This window comes from Phyllopteryx taeniolatus, chromosome 15, assembly GCF_024500385.1.
Source record: "Phyllopteryx taeniolatus isolate TA_2022b chromosome 15, UOR_Ptae_1.2, whole genome shotgun sequence".
NCBI lineage: Eukaryota > Metazoa > Chordata > Actinopteri > Syngnathiformes > Syngnathidae > Phyllopteryx > Phyllopteryx taeniolatus.
In genome coordinates this window covers 14,235,644-14,251,570 of record NC_084516.1, presented here as the reverse complement: position 1 = coordinate 14,251,570, position 15,927 = coordinate 14,235,644, and the positions used below count along the sequence as shown (strand labels likewise).

Below are 15,927 nucleotides of genomic sequence, written 5' to 3'. Positions count from 1 at the left end.
GAGTTAAATGACATCTTTGATATGTTATTTACTTCGAAGTAACCCAAAGCTATGCTATCAATGCTGCTTGTATTGGTACTCGTCTATATTTGTCTTTAAATTTGTCAAATGGAAGTATATGTCGTTTTCATTGATGTAATCTAAATAACATAAATGAGCGAGTAATTAAACACGGGGACGTGCTTGCGCTTGTTGTATTTATCAGCGGTGTTTTCTGGTCTCACCCGCTCGCCATGAACGCCACATACTCGATGAGGGAGGAGTCTGCAGCTGCGGTCTCTGCACTACATTACCCACAATCCCGAGCGCGCTTTGAACGGCAACAGCTCGGGATGTTGCGATATCGTTGGCAGCCAGAGAACGCTGTGGCTGCACAGATTGGAGGGGAAAAAAACCACCGGCCGCTCTTTACAAATTGATAGGGACGTGTCACGTTTTGAGCTTTATTCTCAACGGTGTCGACGTGCTACCGAGCGGCCACACAGCTCGACTGAGGATGGGAATATTGGTCGAGCGAGGCTGTTTTCCATCGTACTCGAAGCCCCTCAACGTCAGAGGATAACCCGGATAACCTTAAACACGAAATGTCATAGCGCGCGAGGAGCTAGCATCTAGCTAGCTGCTACGAGAGATGGAAGAGAACGCCGATGTTTTCGTCGGATCAAACCAGCTAAATAGCTACAAAAGGGAATAGTGTAGGTTACCCGGAGGATGCTATTTTCGCCACCCGCTGCTGTGTAATTCACTTACATAACAGCTAGGCGCAACCGTGTTTGGCGTGCCAATTTTCATTTTGCCACCCAAATCTATGTTTTGGCGTCATCGTCACTGATTTGTGTGTTTGGATGCTGCAAATAGACACCCAGGCAGAGCATCCCTATTAAGCCACAAATCCGCTCTCCTGTCGTTTTTGACGCCATGAGGAAGTTCTTCGATTCCCGTCGGGAGTTGGTCAGCTCCGGACCGGGTTCCGGAGGAGGTGGCAGCAGCTCCGGGTCCAGCCACGCCGGGGGGAACTTCATCGGGCGAGCCTTCACTGTGGGCCGCCACCAAGTCACCGTGGAGGAGATCATAGCCGAAGGTGAAAGGGGCATTTGTTGTTCATTTCACGCGTGTTGTAGTGTACACTGCAGTGTTTCCCGACCTTTATTGAGCCAAGGCACATATTTGACCTCAGAAAAACCTCACTTTACATCCGTTCACTGCAAAGATAGTGAATCAATTTCCTGAGCCGGAAAAAGTCCTTAAAATCCCTATTGAGGATTATTGTCTAACAAGTAATCATCTCAACGCTTTCACAGTAATTGATCATGTTAATCGACATTTAATACAGTTTACCATTCCGACTACTTTTAAGAGTTATATCTTCACTCCACTTCATCCCTACTGCATCCTCAACGACTGACACTGACAGCAATGCTGCTGCTACTGTTTACCTCTGACCGTCTCCTCTTTTCTGCTCCACTTGGATAACTCAGTGTCATTTTCCTCACAATGCTTCACCAAGTTTGTTTTTCAGAATCAAGTCTGCAAATGCGCAGTAAGAAGATGGATTAGCCCTTTGCACGAGAAGGCCAGTGCACTCAAAACCATTATTATAGATTAAGCATTTTGATATGTTTCAAGTGTGTGAATTAAGACTAAAACTATCGTCGAAGAAAACTATTAATACGCATGTATTGGCCGTTCGGGGGCTTGCCTAATCTGCCCCTTTGTTGATATAATGATTTGAGCTCAATTTACTCTCAAATTTACTTACTCTGTGTATAATCAGGGTTTATTAAATAGAACACAAAAAGATTATTCTGTTGTGTGAATGACAACAGGTGGATAGTTAGGTTTTCTTCCCCTCTTTGTATCCATTCTTTTGGTATTAGTTTATTTTAGTATTCTAATGACAGTATCCAACTAGTGTAGCTCGGAACATCTGTACCTAGACACAGCATTTAAGTACACCTGCACAATCTGACAACTGTAACTACTAGTTACCTAAAGATTTGTATGTCGATGCTTGTTCTGCGTAGGGGTTAGCAATAACACATATGACTCAGTCAGGAGATCTGGGTTGGAATCTCCATTGGAACCATCTCTATGTGGAGTTCACCTCGTGCTTTCTTCCGGTATTCCGGCTTCCTCTTACATTCCAAAAACATGCTTCTTAGGTTGATTGAAGACTCCCAAATTGTCCAAATATGTAAATGTGGGTGTGAATGGTGGGTTGTTGAAGTGTGCCCTGCGATTGGCTGCCTATCCAAGCTGACTTTGTTCGAAAGTCTGGTGGCGGGCATGCAAACTGCTCACCAGCCGAGATTCATACCCAAATGTGCAACTACCTCATTGTGTTGTATTATTATGAGTATTTGATGATTATTGTTTTTCGAACTTTTTTTTAGAAGTGTTCTTCTAAGCTTTTTTTAAGAACGTGCTTGTGCTCCTATCCCTTGCTTCTCATACTACTTGAAACCCGAAAATTCTCAGGTCGACTTTGTCCCCCCCCCCCCCCCCCCCCCCCGCCCCCCCCATTCCATGTCGGTGCCGTTTATACAGAACGTTAACACGAGGAGGGATTCTGAGGGAATGATGGAAAATCTTAGCCTGTGTTACAGACCAGTGGTTTTAAAACTTTTTTAACCCATTAGTATCTTTAAAAAAACAAACAAAAAAAATCACTTGACTCTGCAAGTGCCACCATCGTGAACAACATTAAAATAAAATAGCATCGTAGGCCCAAGTGATTATCAAAAACGAGAGTTTTATTCCTAAAAATATATGTATTAAATATTATTCTCACACAATATACAACATCATGCACATTTCACAGTTTGAACAATAACACTGCTCTTAAATATAGGAATGCTAAAAACTTTAAGATTAAATAAAAATGTATTGCACATACAAGTTTAATAAAAAGAATTTACGCAGTTAAAGGTTTTAAAACTGTTTTAAGATGCAAATCTATTGAATTTATATATACAACCAAATGATTATTTCACATACTTCAGAGGGAACCCACATACCACATTTTAAAGGTCTCGTGCCATCAAATTTTTCCAAAATATTTGTCATAATCTTTGATGTCCTTTTGTCGCTTCGTCTTTTCATCAGGTTTGCGAGATAATTTGGGTTCGAAATGCCCAGGATATCTTGAGGTTAGGGTTGTCCTCTGCTCCCATTCACTTCAACATAACCATATTCATCATCGCTCACGCACATTTTGGCCACAATGACCTCAAGCTTCGCTATTTCAGCCGCAGTTACATTGTAAATTATGGATATAGTTAAGTATTGTTGTGAAACACAACGTTATAGACTGTATTTATATGGCTTGGCAGCGGCTGAGACTCGCCCGCTTAAAATCCGGAAATGCTGTGTTGCCGTTCAGCTGAGTTGAGTGAGTTAGGTACCTACCAGGAAGTGGGCAAGCACTTGAATATTAATTGACGAAACGTCATCACAGTTACGGCGATTTCAAATCCACCCGTTTTGCAAGCGTTCTGTCGTTTACTGCCTTTTGCAATCAACAAACCGCACAGACTCATTTTGCATAAAACAGTAGAACAAAATGGACTGTTGATGGTATGGGACCAGGGCTTGACATGAACTTTTTTGCTCACCAGCCACTGTGGCTATTGGTATCCCAAAGTTACTAGCCACTCACCATTTCCACTCGCCAGAATTTTGATGTTAGATAATTATGTTTAATACGATTATAGCTGTATTAAAGAATTAGATTTACAACCATTTTAAGCATATTTGAACCCTGTGCACAACCAAAACAAGACTACATAAATGTTTAACCCTACAAGAACCACCATACATGTCAGACTTCTGAGTCTGAACTACCACAAAGACTTCGGCGAGTCTCTTTTTAAAGTAGAAAATTTAATATGATTGAAAAAGTAATTCATTTTATCATCACACTTTAGCTGGGCCATGTCTGTACAATCAGTTGATATGCCCACAGCAATAGACATACATTCTGCTTTTCCCAGGTTTCCAAAAGTCTTCCTGCAACATCCTTTGCAAGTAGTTCCACTCTGCGAAGAGTTACTGAGTGTGATAGAGGCACTTTGAAGCCTGCCTTGTTTCTCAAAAGTTTGTATAGCAATTGGCGATATAGCCTCATCTTGTTTGGTGCATTTTTGATGTTTGGATTTTGGTGCGAGCCAGTAGATCCTTTGTGCACGTGTGAGCAGCTATTTAAGGCAAGTCCACTTGGACAAACTTGTAATCATATGGGTTTTTGTATCGCCATGATTTTATTGATGACTGCAAACACACACGTTACAAGACGTGATAGATATCATATCAAAAAGTCTGGTGGGCCATATCAAATTCAATTTCAAACGGGCCTCTAATTAAATAGGCCTGGTTTATTATGTCGGATGCTGTTCGAGAAAACTTCAATTAAAGATATTGGAGTGTCGAGGAATTTGACGCTAGAATCCCCAGCAGGCCGAGCGGCTTTGTGTAAAGACTTGACTTATTGATTGACTTTGTTGTTCATGTTGAATGTTAGTTATTCCCTAGTAGTAAACATTGTGTTTCCGTCTACCCCGTTTATTTTATTGTTCACTAACTGTTGGTTTATGTATTTAACCACTGAGAGTTTCGTCGTGTGATTAATAACATGCCTTGTTGTCGCTCACTTGTGCAGTCTAGTGGGGATTGCATGAGTGACCTTTGAAGTAAAGAATATCATCATCAAAGCCACAGTGCCTCTCGGTCACCTGCTCGACACATGCCATAGTTCACATAAAACTCAACTTTCCTAAGTGGCTCTTGGGAGAGGCAATGTTACTAGCCACTGCTTAAATCCACTGGCATTTGGCTAGTTGGCCGGTATTCATGTAAATCCCTGCTATAGAATTTTTCCTTATTTTCCATGCAGAAAGCCATTGCACCTATTTTTACCCCCATGTTCATTCACTTCCAATGCATTGTGCGATTGCTCTAACTGCCAGGTAATGTGTCCTATGAATCAAATAACAGGAACTTGATGTGTTGGAGTGTTCCATTTGGCCAATGGGATACATAGGAGGGCTTTATACTCCTCCTATGCCAAAAAGTTAACAGCCTCGTAAAACTTCAAGACAACTCTTCAATTGGTTCTCTCTCGGTATACCAGGGGCACCTAATGTTGTGGCTAAACTTACATGTGGCTGCATGGGTATCTCATGCAGTTTTAATATACCGCACTGTCCTTTAATTCAGTATTGCACGCCAAGCTAAGCCCGTAACATCAGCCTGAAATCGAAGACGAGTGATCCCGACCGAACTGCGTAAAGGGAATTTGTGGTCTGAGCTGCAGCAGATGGTAAGGCGACCATGTAGGCCTCTCCAGTATATCAACCCTGCAGCAAAGACATGACTAATGCATAACACTGTAAGGGCCTCAACCATTTGGTATTTGTCCTGACCATTTCATTTAGTGTGTTTGAACGCAGTTGGTATGCCCTGATCTAATCTTATAAATACGACGGACTGTTCAACCGTATTTGATAGCCAATATTATCTTGTGTGTAACAGGTGGCTTTGCAATCGTGTTCCTCGTGAAAACAAACCAGGGCGTGCGCTGCGCCCTGAAGAGGATGTACGTCAACAACGAGTACGACTTGCAGGTGTGCAAGTGTGAAATTCAAATAATGGTGAGTTGATGAAAATTTAACTCTCATATGCTCTGCTTTGTTTTTGCATAAAGCCCACAAAAAAACAAAGCTACCGCATTTCCTCATGTAATGGGGTTTATTTACCCAGAGAATGAAGAGTACCCGACATCTATTAGATTGTATTGGGGGGTAGATGTTTATTTTTACAAATACGTTTGTAATATTAAATGAAACATCTTATGAAAAAAAATTAATAAATAAAACTAAAACTTAAGGTATCTGAAACATAAAAAAAAAAGAGTGTTAGAAAGTGTCTATGGAAATTTACAGCCCATGCTCCTTTTCATATTTAGGATATTATAATTTTATATAATTACACGTATGTATATTACTCTATATTCCAGTGACGGGCGTTCTCTTTTTATCAATACGAATATTTCAAAACATACAGATAATTCCACAACAATCCTCTCAAACCAAATGTCCGTCACAGTACCAAGAATGACCTGTGAGAGGCAGCATGGAGCTGCGGGGCATCCACAGTGCAGGGAAATACAAAGAAGTAGTTTAATTTGTTTCGTGACCAAGATCGTAGCTCAATTCACTCGTATGTCAAATCAATTTTCTACTTTGCAATTAATTGAAATAGCATTAACCCTAACTGTTAGCTTATCTGCGAACTACATTATGGTTGCAAACTGTTCTAATATATATTGTGGTGAATGTATTGTAACAATTATCTAATTTTGACATGACTGATCTCTTGTTGTTCATGAGCGGTTTGCCTGTGAAACACTAAACCGATTGGAATGTCGAGTTTGGCGCAACCTTCTGACACGTTTTATCTGCTGGGCTCCACCCACCAATGTTTTCTTTTAAAAAGCAACACCGATTCTAATTTCCACTGGTCAATGTTGTCTTAGGAGTCTGCCTCATTCCTTTTCTCCATACATTGCAACACTCACTTTCTTATTCTTGAAACACACACACACCACCTCAGGTGGAGTATTGCCAGTTTTCGTTACAATTCCTCACTCTGCATTTCATAAAAAGGTGATTGTACACAACTCTGGAAGCATTCTTCCAATAGTTTATAGCCTTAAAATACATGCTTACTCATTGCTTCCAAACATTCCTCTTGGCTAGTCTCATAATTGTCTTGTCACACAAATTTCCTATGGGGTTCTGATGCTCTTTTTCTGTTCTTGCAGAAAGACCTTGTGGGCCACAAGAACATTGTGGGTTATCTGGACTCCAGCATCACAGCCATGGGGTCGAGGGATGTGTGGGAGGTCTTTATACTGATGGACTACTGCAAGGGTGAGTGCCCTCAAGGAAACGGGTGTGGCTATAGTAGCGTAACTTCATCCGTTAGAAGAATTTGCTTTTCGGTTAAATGAGGACAAAACAAGGAATGTCTTGGATTATCAGTCTTAACACATATTGTAAATTTAGCTATACTGTCGAGCATAATGTGTAGATTTGAATCCAGCTTCACATTCCGCATTTTGGTTTCATTCATTGGAAATTTAGCCTGCTACCTAATTTTCTTTCCATAATTAAAAACGATTTCCACCTCCGTGGCTTGCTTTCATCAAGATACTGCAAGGCTGAGGAATTATAGTGCACTTAACAGCCACTTTTAACACCCTGGTTGAAATTACTCAGATTTGAGATGTCGAATTAGCCAAGCCTCACCCGCCCCCTCTGCTGCTAGACCAATGCAGAGTACAACTTTTGTTACCGTGACGATAAGGGGTGGCTACTTGTTGAGCCTCAAGTCTAAAGCCCGCCTCACACTCAGCGACGCAACTGAAGTGCACCATTGTGAAAAAATTACAGTTTGTGACTCACACCAAGCAAAGGGGCTGCAGCAGAAAAAGTGCGACCCTGTATCGGGTTTTGCGGCTCTACATATATACTGTACTGTATTATTTTTTATTGAACCACAAAAACATGGCCCGAGGTCGCTCACCAGCTATTCAAAATTTGAATCACACCAAAACAAACGCACTCATGAATACTAGTTGACGAATCAGGTAAGTGCAACCTGGGAAATGCATGTGAGCTCCCAGAAAGACTCCTCTGTTTGTATTTTCACTTGTGGAGGCATTACTTCCTCACCAAACCGCTAAATTACACTCGTTAATATAGTATATAGCAGGTCTGTGCATGTGTGCATGAGCGGTCACATGGCCAAATACAAATGCACCCTTATAGTTTTTAGGGAAGTATGGCCATTGCTTGAGAGTGGCAGCTCTTCACTCTGTTATTCTGTACTGTAAATAAACCCTGTTGTGATGTCACAATTCAGTACAATTCAGAACGGCAGAAATAGGCAGTTCACAAAAGATTTACCGGTACTTGATGGTTTTAATTTCACACTTGATGTTTGGGCAGGTCCTTCAGAGCTCCAACTATTTGTATCGAAACACTTAGAATAATTACATTTTCTATATGTCTCAAATTAAATTGACAAGTATTTGAGATCTCAACATGGGCCAAAATGTAGAACTTCTGTTACTGTACACTCTCCCTGTGCCTTCATCCACTTGAATGAACGAGAAAATCCAGAACCTGTCCAGAATCATGTATTTCTAGTTGTCTTTGAATCACCTGTTTGTGTTAGAAGGTGCCGGGGGAACCTAATGAAGCTTGAAGAGGATATTTTTACAAGCATGACCCACATGAACACGCTTTTAAATGGACAGGAAGACTAATCTTTATTTTTTTATTTGTTTTATAAATATGCTGTTGCATCCTGCATATGATTATTTTGCAGGTGGCCAGGTTGTTAATTTGATGAATCAAAGGCTGCAGACGGGCTTCACAGAGGCGGAGGTGCTTCAGATCTTCTGCGACACATGTGACGCCGTGTCTCGCCTTCACCAGCGCAAGACACCCATCGTCCACAGGGACCTTAAGGTGACACGTTCGGAAGAAGATGGTGACAGTACGTCAAAACATACTAGATTTTATTGCACTTTACATTTTTTTTTAAATTCCTATTACAACACCACAAATGTGTCACAAAGCTTTACCATGTAAATTTGTGAGGTTTTTTTTAATCACCATTCATTATGCAAAGTGCCAGAGAAGGTCAATCACTGCACCAACTACACTTCCCACCATTATCTCAAAGTGTCCGTGTCATGTCTCATCGTCTTTTATGTGTATAGGTGGAGAACATCCTCCTGCACGACAAAGGTCATTATGTCCTCTGTGACTTTGGCAGCGCCACTACCAAGTCCCTGAGTTCACAGAGCGAAGGCGTAGCCGCTGTGGAGGAAGAGATTAAAAAGTGAGTGTGGTTAGTTTTGGTTTTTTGTCACATAACTGGACTTAATACAAAATAAAACCACATTTGTACATTCTTTTATCTTCATTGAATTCTTCCTGGTTTCCCTCAGATACACCACTTTGTCATATCGTGCACCTGAGATGGTGAACCTCTACAACAACAAACTCATCACCATTAAAGCGGATATCTGGGTAGGTAAAGATAGCGAGGATTATTGTGTACAAATGAGAATGGATTTGAAAAATAATCTTTTAGACCTCAAGAATCAGGCCTTTGCTGACTTTGATTGAAAAAGGGGGGAAAATGCTCATTGTGCCCATTTATCGGTTTGTGCGTAACCATCTAAAGATTCAAAGACACTTAGTTACATAATTTCCCCTAAGAAAGATTGCCCTAGTTGAATTGTCACTCATAAGGGAGTTGTGCGTTGAAAGAGACACTGTATAATCTATTTTAGACATCTATGCAATTGGACCTGGAATTTCTCCCTCTCCTGGACTCACAAGAAGCGTTCCCGAATAGTTTCATTGCTTAAAAACAGAGGCTTTATCTGCCATTGTAAAATTAAACATGGTAGCCTGCATTTCTGTCAACGTTAATAAACTTATTGATTTGCTACTGGGCAACACGGTGGGCAACAACTGATTAGCAGATCTGCCTCACAGTTCTGAGGACCCGGGTTCAAATCTGGCCTCGCCTATGTGGAGTTTGCATGTTCTCCCCCGTGCCTGTGTGGGTTTTCTCCAGGTACTCCGGTTTCCTCCCACATCCCAAAAACATGTGTGGTAGGTTAATTGAAGACTCAAAATTGCCCGTAGGTGTGAATGCGAGTGTTAATGGTTTGTTTACATGTGCGCTACGATTGACTGGCGACCAGTTCAGAATAAGGGTACCCCGCCTCTCGCCCAGAGTCAGCTGCGATAGGCTCCAGCAAACGTCCGCGACCCTAGTGAGGATAGACGGTACAGAAAATCAAAAAAATCTAACAAATTGATTTGCTACGAATACAAATCATGCATTGAGTTGAAATTAGTGTGATGGAAAACAAACTGGTTATAGTTAACAAGCTAACAAACGCTAGTCTGTTGTTTATTGTGTGATGGGCTGTTTTGGCGCTGGTGTTTTGATTGGTCCTCCTCTGGGTTTGGTGTTTTTGCTGTGACGTGGCATGCATGTGGTGTTCCTTCTCCAGGCGCTGGGCTGTTTACTCTACAAGTTGTGCTTCTTCACTCTGCCATTTGGTGAAAGCCAGGTGGCCATTTGCGATGGCAGTTTCACCATTCCGGACAACTCCCGCTACTCTTACGATCTCCACTGCCTCATTCGTTAGTCCCTCTTAACACTTGTATTAAACAGTTGTTTTGCAAATTGTGCTCTTACAAAGGCATGAAATTGTGACTCAGGAGCTTTGTTCTTTCTTTTTCTTTTCTAAATCTGACCCTCTAAGCTCTGTGCTGTGTTTTTGCAGGCTACATGCTGGAGCCTGACCCAGACAAAAGGCCAGATATCTACCAGGTATCCCACTTTGCCTTCAAACTGGCACAGCGGACATGTCCTGTTCAGAATGTGAAGGTCTGTTAGGATTTTCCCTTTCATTCTGTCATCAATGATTTCTTGATTCGCATGCTCTTTCCTGAGCGTGACCCATCAAAGCAGATATTTCACCATTATGAAATTGCACCAATCGATCAACATGATAACATTGTGCACCTTGAGTAAACAGTCGGCTGGCTTCCGTTTTTTAAACAGCGGAATGTCCTGCTTTGTGGCTGTTGGCAATGTAAATAAAGATTTCCTTTCCCCCCTGCCTCAAGAATTCTTCAATTCCTTCCAAACTTCCTGAGCCAATCAAAGCGAGCGAAGCTGCTGCAGCGAAAAAGAGTCAGGCCAAACCCAGGTAAGCCTCACCTCCTTGGATTACAATTTAAGATGTGCTAATATTTGTAATAGGTACAAGTTCATTATTATAATAGCAACATCACAAGTGGCTGCCATCTGTGTGGAATTTTCTCAAAAACATGGAATGAGCACTTCAAACACCTCTAAAATCATATATACAAAATAAATTCATGAAAAAAAAAAAAAAATTATTACAAAAGTATATGACGTATTCTGCTGCCTACACTGCTCTCCTGGTCTTCTCATGAATAATGTTCCATTTGTGCTGTTGAAGTGGGGTTTTTACGTTTGGAAACGTCACGGTAATTTTGACGAGTTGACTTGGAAAACCCCTCAGAATTTTGGCCCGTACAATCTTATTGGTGGGTATTTTTAACTGAAACTTGTCAGCCAATCAGAGAACGGGTTCCCTGAGTAGCAGACAAAACGAAAAGGGTGAGGCGATAAAGTATGTTGATAAATAATGAAGCCCCTGAATACTGTTTTACTCCAATTTGACGGTTGTTTTTCTTTTTACCAGATTTTCCATAGGCAATATAACACAAAAATGTTCCCCCAAAAGGACTTTTTTCCCCGATTACAAAAAAACTCAATTTCTCCATTACCCATCATCCGATTTTCAAAATTCTTGTTGTGTTGTACTCAAGTTTAAAGTGACCATGACCACAAACTCTGAACTTTGACAGACTGTCTGTCAGTTTTTGGGAATCTTGTCACGTTGCTAATGTTAAAATTGCTGACAGGATATTCAAGTAGGCTCACACAAATCTTTGTCATCAGACTGACAGACCCGATCCCCACCACTGAAACTTCCATCACTCCTCGTCAGAGGCCCAAAGCGGCTCATACTCAGACCGCTGCCGGGATCCTTCCCATCCAGCCCGCTTCCCTCACCCCTCGCAAGCGGGCTAATCTCCCTGGTGGAACAGCTCAGCCTGTTGGTATGTGGCGGAACTCATTTTTACTCTATCACTCTATTGATCTACCTATTTACCTACTTATTTTTAAACCAGTCCTGCTCAGCTGTTTGGTCATGCAGAATGAGGATCTGTATACCTTTTATGCCAGAACAGTTTTTATTTGAAAAGGGTGTTTTGTAAACTGCATCTTTGATAACTTGTATTATGATGCATATACATTGACAATTGCAGTTGGACAGAACGAGATTTGAGAGGGTTTTTACTCCTATCCGTCGCAGAGCATTGGGATAAAGAAGTGCGTAGAGACTGCAATCACTCTTAATCCGTTGTGTGCTGGATGAATGTTACACTATTACAAAGGGATCAAGAACACATGTCAGAATGTCTGGAATAAAAGGCAGTGTTATTAGAAATTAGATTCTCTTGAGTGGTGCCCTTTTAAGATACTCAGGTTGTGTTGGGCGACTAATCAATTTAACTTTATATCACATTTCAAGGGCTTAGCATCTTGACCCTACATTGTACAAAATCACACAATTCAGATTATTTTCCCTCCATGAGACCCAGTTCCAGTCGAATCATGAATGGCATTTAAAAATTTTTTTTAAAGCTAGAAGTAAACACTTTGGCGGGGTTCACACTGGGAGTCAATCTCATGCTCGCAAAATCATCACCAGCTTTAAAAAATATATAATGAATAAAAAAACATACTGGTCCCTTAACGTTTATGAATTACAGGCAGAACATTTTACTGTTTTATAATACTTTGTCGTTTAGTATTTGTTTAACTGTACGAGAGAGAGAAATGTTCAAGTATAAAAACATGCAAAAAAAAAAGCATCAACTGATGAATTTCTTTAGAAGCCATAGATATATGCTGTATATAAACAACCTAATGAGTGAAGTTACTGGCGAAACATTATATATGCAGCCCTCTGAAGCCCTTTAACCTTAAGTCACATTTCCTCTACTCCATTACTTTCTTTGCCATGAAGTCATGACTCATATGAACCAAAATAAAAACCAGAGACTCCTTTCTCAGTTGTCAAAACATGTCATCTTTGACAGAGCTACATTTTAAATATGATGTACAGAGCGAAAGTTAAACTGAAACAGGAGATATGCTGAGTCATTGTTAATTTCACAATGTTGTTATAAACTTAGCTGATGGAAAGCTCCCCCGCAGCCCATTCCTGCAATGCTGCCTGGCTGTAGCTCACTGCTGTATGTTAATTGAGAAGACAGCGGTGGGTTCTGAGGCCCCCGTCCACACAGTAATGGAGCCATTCTCTTTCCGACTCGTTTTTTTATTTTTTTATTTCCCATAAACACAGAATTGTTTCAAGAAACGTGTGTGTCCACACGAAAGTGCTGAAACCTACCCAAAACCTTCTCCTGGTTGCCCTTCTGTTTGTTATATGTGGTGGATTGAAGAACATGTGGGTTGTACTGGTCTTCAGCTCCACTTGTTGTTGACGGTGGAACATTTCGCTGTAAAGGGAATTCTCATGCTCAACCATTGTTGTAAATGTTGGCGGTGTTCATGCGTTGACGGTCACGGGATAACTGAGACAACCACGTCATCTCTCAGGAAAGATGGGTATTGGATTGAAGGGAGTCAGAGCTCCAAGTAGTGGACAAACGGCCGAAGGACATCATTCTGCGTGACTCTGACACTTACCAGCATTGACTGTTTTATATGACATTAAGACCCTGCAAAACTCCAGCCGTTTACGCTAATTTTGAAAAGGGCTAAAATCACCTTATAAAATCGGCTGACCAATGGATCAAGCGGGCCCTAGTGTGTACTCGAGATGACCAACACAGCACACCGCACACACAACAATATTTTCCCCGACAATTCCGAGTGTCCTCCTCCAAATCAGATGTCTTCTGTAGTCCCGTGACTGACTTGTGAAAGTCTGCATGGTGCCACAAGGCACCCAGACTAATGAAAAATACAGCGAAGAAGCAGCTCGGTGAACTGGTAGCTTATCTGGTAAATTCACTACTGCTGCAAACTCTTCTCCTTGTCATTTTTACTGTGGTGATTGATGTGAGAAATGTTATACAGTCATTCATTACAACCAGTTGTGCCTCTATTTGTGTCTGGTAAGAGTGCGAGCTTCAGGTCGTTTCCTATTTGGCCATCGTGTGAGGATTTGCGATCTTCGATGTTGAACAAGTTTTAATATTCATGATTGTTGACACAGACTGTTTTCTTCGCAGATCGAGGAGGAAAATAACTCTTCACACACCCCACCCCACGAGATAATTGCTCAGGATAATCTTTTAGAGACATCCGGCAATCGGGCCTTTGCTAATTTTGATTTGAAGAGGAGGAAGGGTGTGGGGGTTGGGAATGTTCAAATTGCCAACATGCAAATGTCCTTGTTGTCTGCAACATCCTACAGGAGTCAGCTTGGATCTCTCGCAGCCAGCTGCGGCCCTCAAGTCACAGAAGGCGCAGACGTGTGCTTTGCCTCTCATCCAGTCACAAAACAACTCCAGTATGGCTGCAGTGGCACAGAAGCAGGTACATGCAGATGGGGAGCCATAGGTTAGGTGTTTAGGTGACAACTCATGTAAGCGCTGTCATTTGCCTTTGTGCTGCGCAGCCTGCTTCAGCATCAGAAGCTACAGCCGCCGCTGCCGTAGTGGCACCTGTGCCCAAGGCAGATGTCCAACCGCAGGCCCAAGAACAGCTGACCACCGCCCAGGAAACAGCCCCGCCTCCGTCCACGGCCAGCGCCACCTCACAGCAGGCGCTGCAGTGTCCGTCCAGCCCGGCTGCACCTCAGCGTCCTGCTCGACGCAAGCCGCCCGTCCAGGCTCAGACTCCTTTGCCCAACAAATCAGCTGCCGGTCAATCGGCGGATGAGCAGCAGCAACAGACGAGTCAGCCGTCAGTCATTCATGCTCAGTCGGCTGCCACGGAAGTCGGGCAAAAAGCAGCTGAGACAGTAAGCAGTGTATTCAACGAGAATGTTTTTTCATGATATCACAATGGGCTGATTTAGTATTATCCCATATAGCGGGTGCTTAATTGCGTGTTCACTTCAAATAGATTGCTCGCACTGTTGTTGGGATTGTGATCTACCAATATTGTTCTGCAATCTGAATATAACCAGAAGTAACAAATCGAGACAACATGCAGCACAAGAAGACATGCTCAATTACCGCCGTACTTACTGCTTTTCATTAGATTGTTTCATATTTATAGCCTAAAAGTTTTTCATACAAATATATACTTTAAATATGCAATTTACAACTGCATTAACTAGTGATAGATGACAGCCAAAAATTCACCTTGCGTCGCTACCATCGGAACAGAACTCTTTCGTAAACAGAGGACTCCTTAATAAGTGTGTGTGTCTCCCAAATCAGACCCCTCCTGCTTCACCAAAGACAGTGGAGGCGCAAAGCCACAAACGTGTTCCAAATGACGTCACAGCCAGCGCCACCGATGACGGCAGTGCAAACGCCTCACAGGCACCAGAGGAAGACATCGTCCAGTAAGTACTGTCACTTCAAATCCGGAAAGTTGAATGAGATCAAATTCACTTGGTCCCCTGTTTTGTCTAATTATTTGTTCTGTCTCTAGCACTCAGATTGGATCCATCCAACCTTATGGCGATCTAGTTCAGGACCAAAACATAGTCCCCGCCTCCAGCGGTGACTCGACTTTACCGCCGACGTGGAACCCGTTCGACGATAATGACAGCTTCTCCAGCTTTACCTCAGAGGAAGTCAAATCCAAGGATGCAAAGCCTACCGGTAAAACGTATGTACTGACTTGTACGTGGCATTCTCGAGTCATTAAATTCTCGATGGCTGTGGTTTGCAGACCCGCCCTCAGAGTGTGAAATGCCTTGTGGAGAGTTGATACCAGGCTTGCAGGCCTCACACAGGGAGAATGCAGAACAAGACTCACAAGGTGCCAGTTTCACAATCACATAACAATGCATTTAGCGCCTTTTTAAGATTTATTTATTTATTTTTTGTAAAATTTAAAATCTTAATGGGCTGACATTATTACTATGTCTTAGCCGAAAGACCATCATCCATCGGCGACGCTGATTTAGGATCTGTTGGACTGTTGGTCGTCCCGGATCCATTCCATACGCTTGAACTTTCCAACGCACCAGGTAACTGTGCTTTATATACTAACGCACTTTTGTTGTGGTAAAAATATACT

The 15,927-nt window shown here is 42.0% G+C and overlaps 1 protein-coding gene across 3 annotated transcripts in view; it reads left to right on the top strand.

Moving 5' to 3' along the window:
* Positions 1-103: 103 nt before the first annotated feature.
* Positions 104-15,927, top strand: part of LOC133465183 (AP2-associated protein kinase 1-like) — a 37,115-nt gene continuing 21,291 nt past the window's right edge. Inside the window, exons 1-17 of one of the 3 annotated variants that reach the window (XM_061747687.1) lie at positions 969-1,081; positions 1,520-1,573; positions 5,530-5,648; positions 6,821-6,929; positions 8,392-8,534; positions 8,789-8,910; positions 9,020-9,101; positions 10,103-10,235; positions 10,379-10,482; positions 10,725-10,807; positions 11,590-11,750; positions 14,144-14,265; positions 14,348-14,692; positions 15,117-15,244; positions 15,334-15,506; positions 15,577-15,666; positions 15,779-15,877. In XM_061747687.1, coding sequence (XP_061603671.1) covers positions 5,592-5,648; positions 6,821-6,929; positions 8,392-8,534; positions 8,789-8,910; positions 9,020-9,101; positions 10,103-10,235; positions 10,379-10,482; positions 10,725-10,807; positions 11,590-11,750; positions 14,144-14,265; positions 14,348-14,692; positions 15,117-15,244; positions 15,334-15,506; positions 15,577-15,666; positions 15,779-15,877 — 1,951 coding nt within the window. In that variant the 5' untranslated portion in view covers positions 969-1,081; positions 1,520-1,573; positions 5,530-5,591. Of the gene's footprint in view, positions 1,082-1,519; positions 1,574-5,529; positions 5,649-6,820; positions 6,930-8,391; positions 8,535-8,788; positions 8,911-9,019; positions 9,102-10,102; positions 10,236-10,378; positions 10,483-10,724; positions 10,808-11,589; positions 11,751-14,143; positions 14,266-14,347; positions 14,693-15,116; positions 15,245-15,333; positions 15,507-15,576; positions 15,667-15,778; positions 15,878-15,927 lie in introns of all 3 variants that reach the window. The other 2 variants (XM_061747688.1, XM_061747686.1) reach the window with 2 other exon arrangements.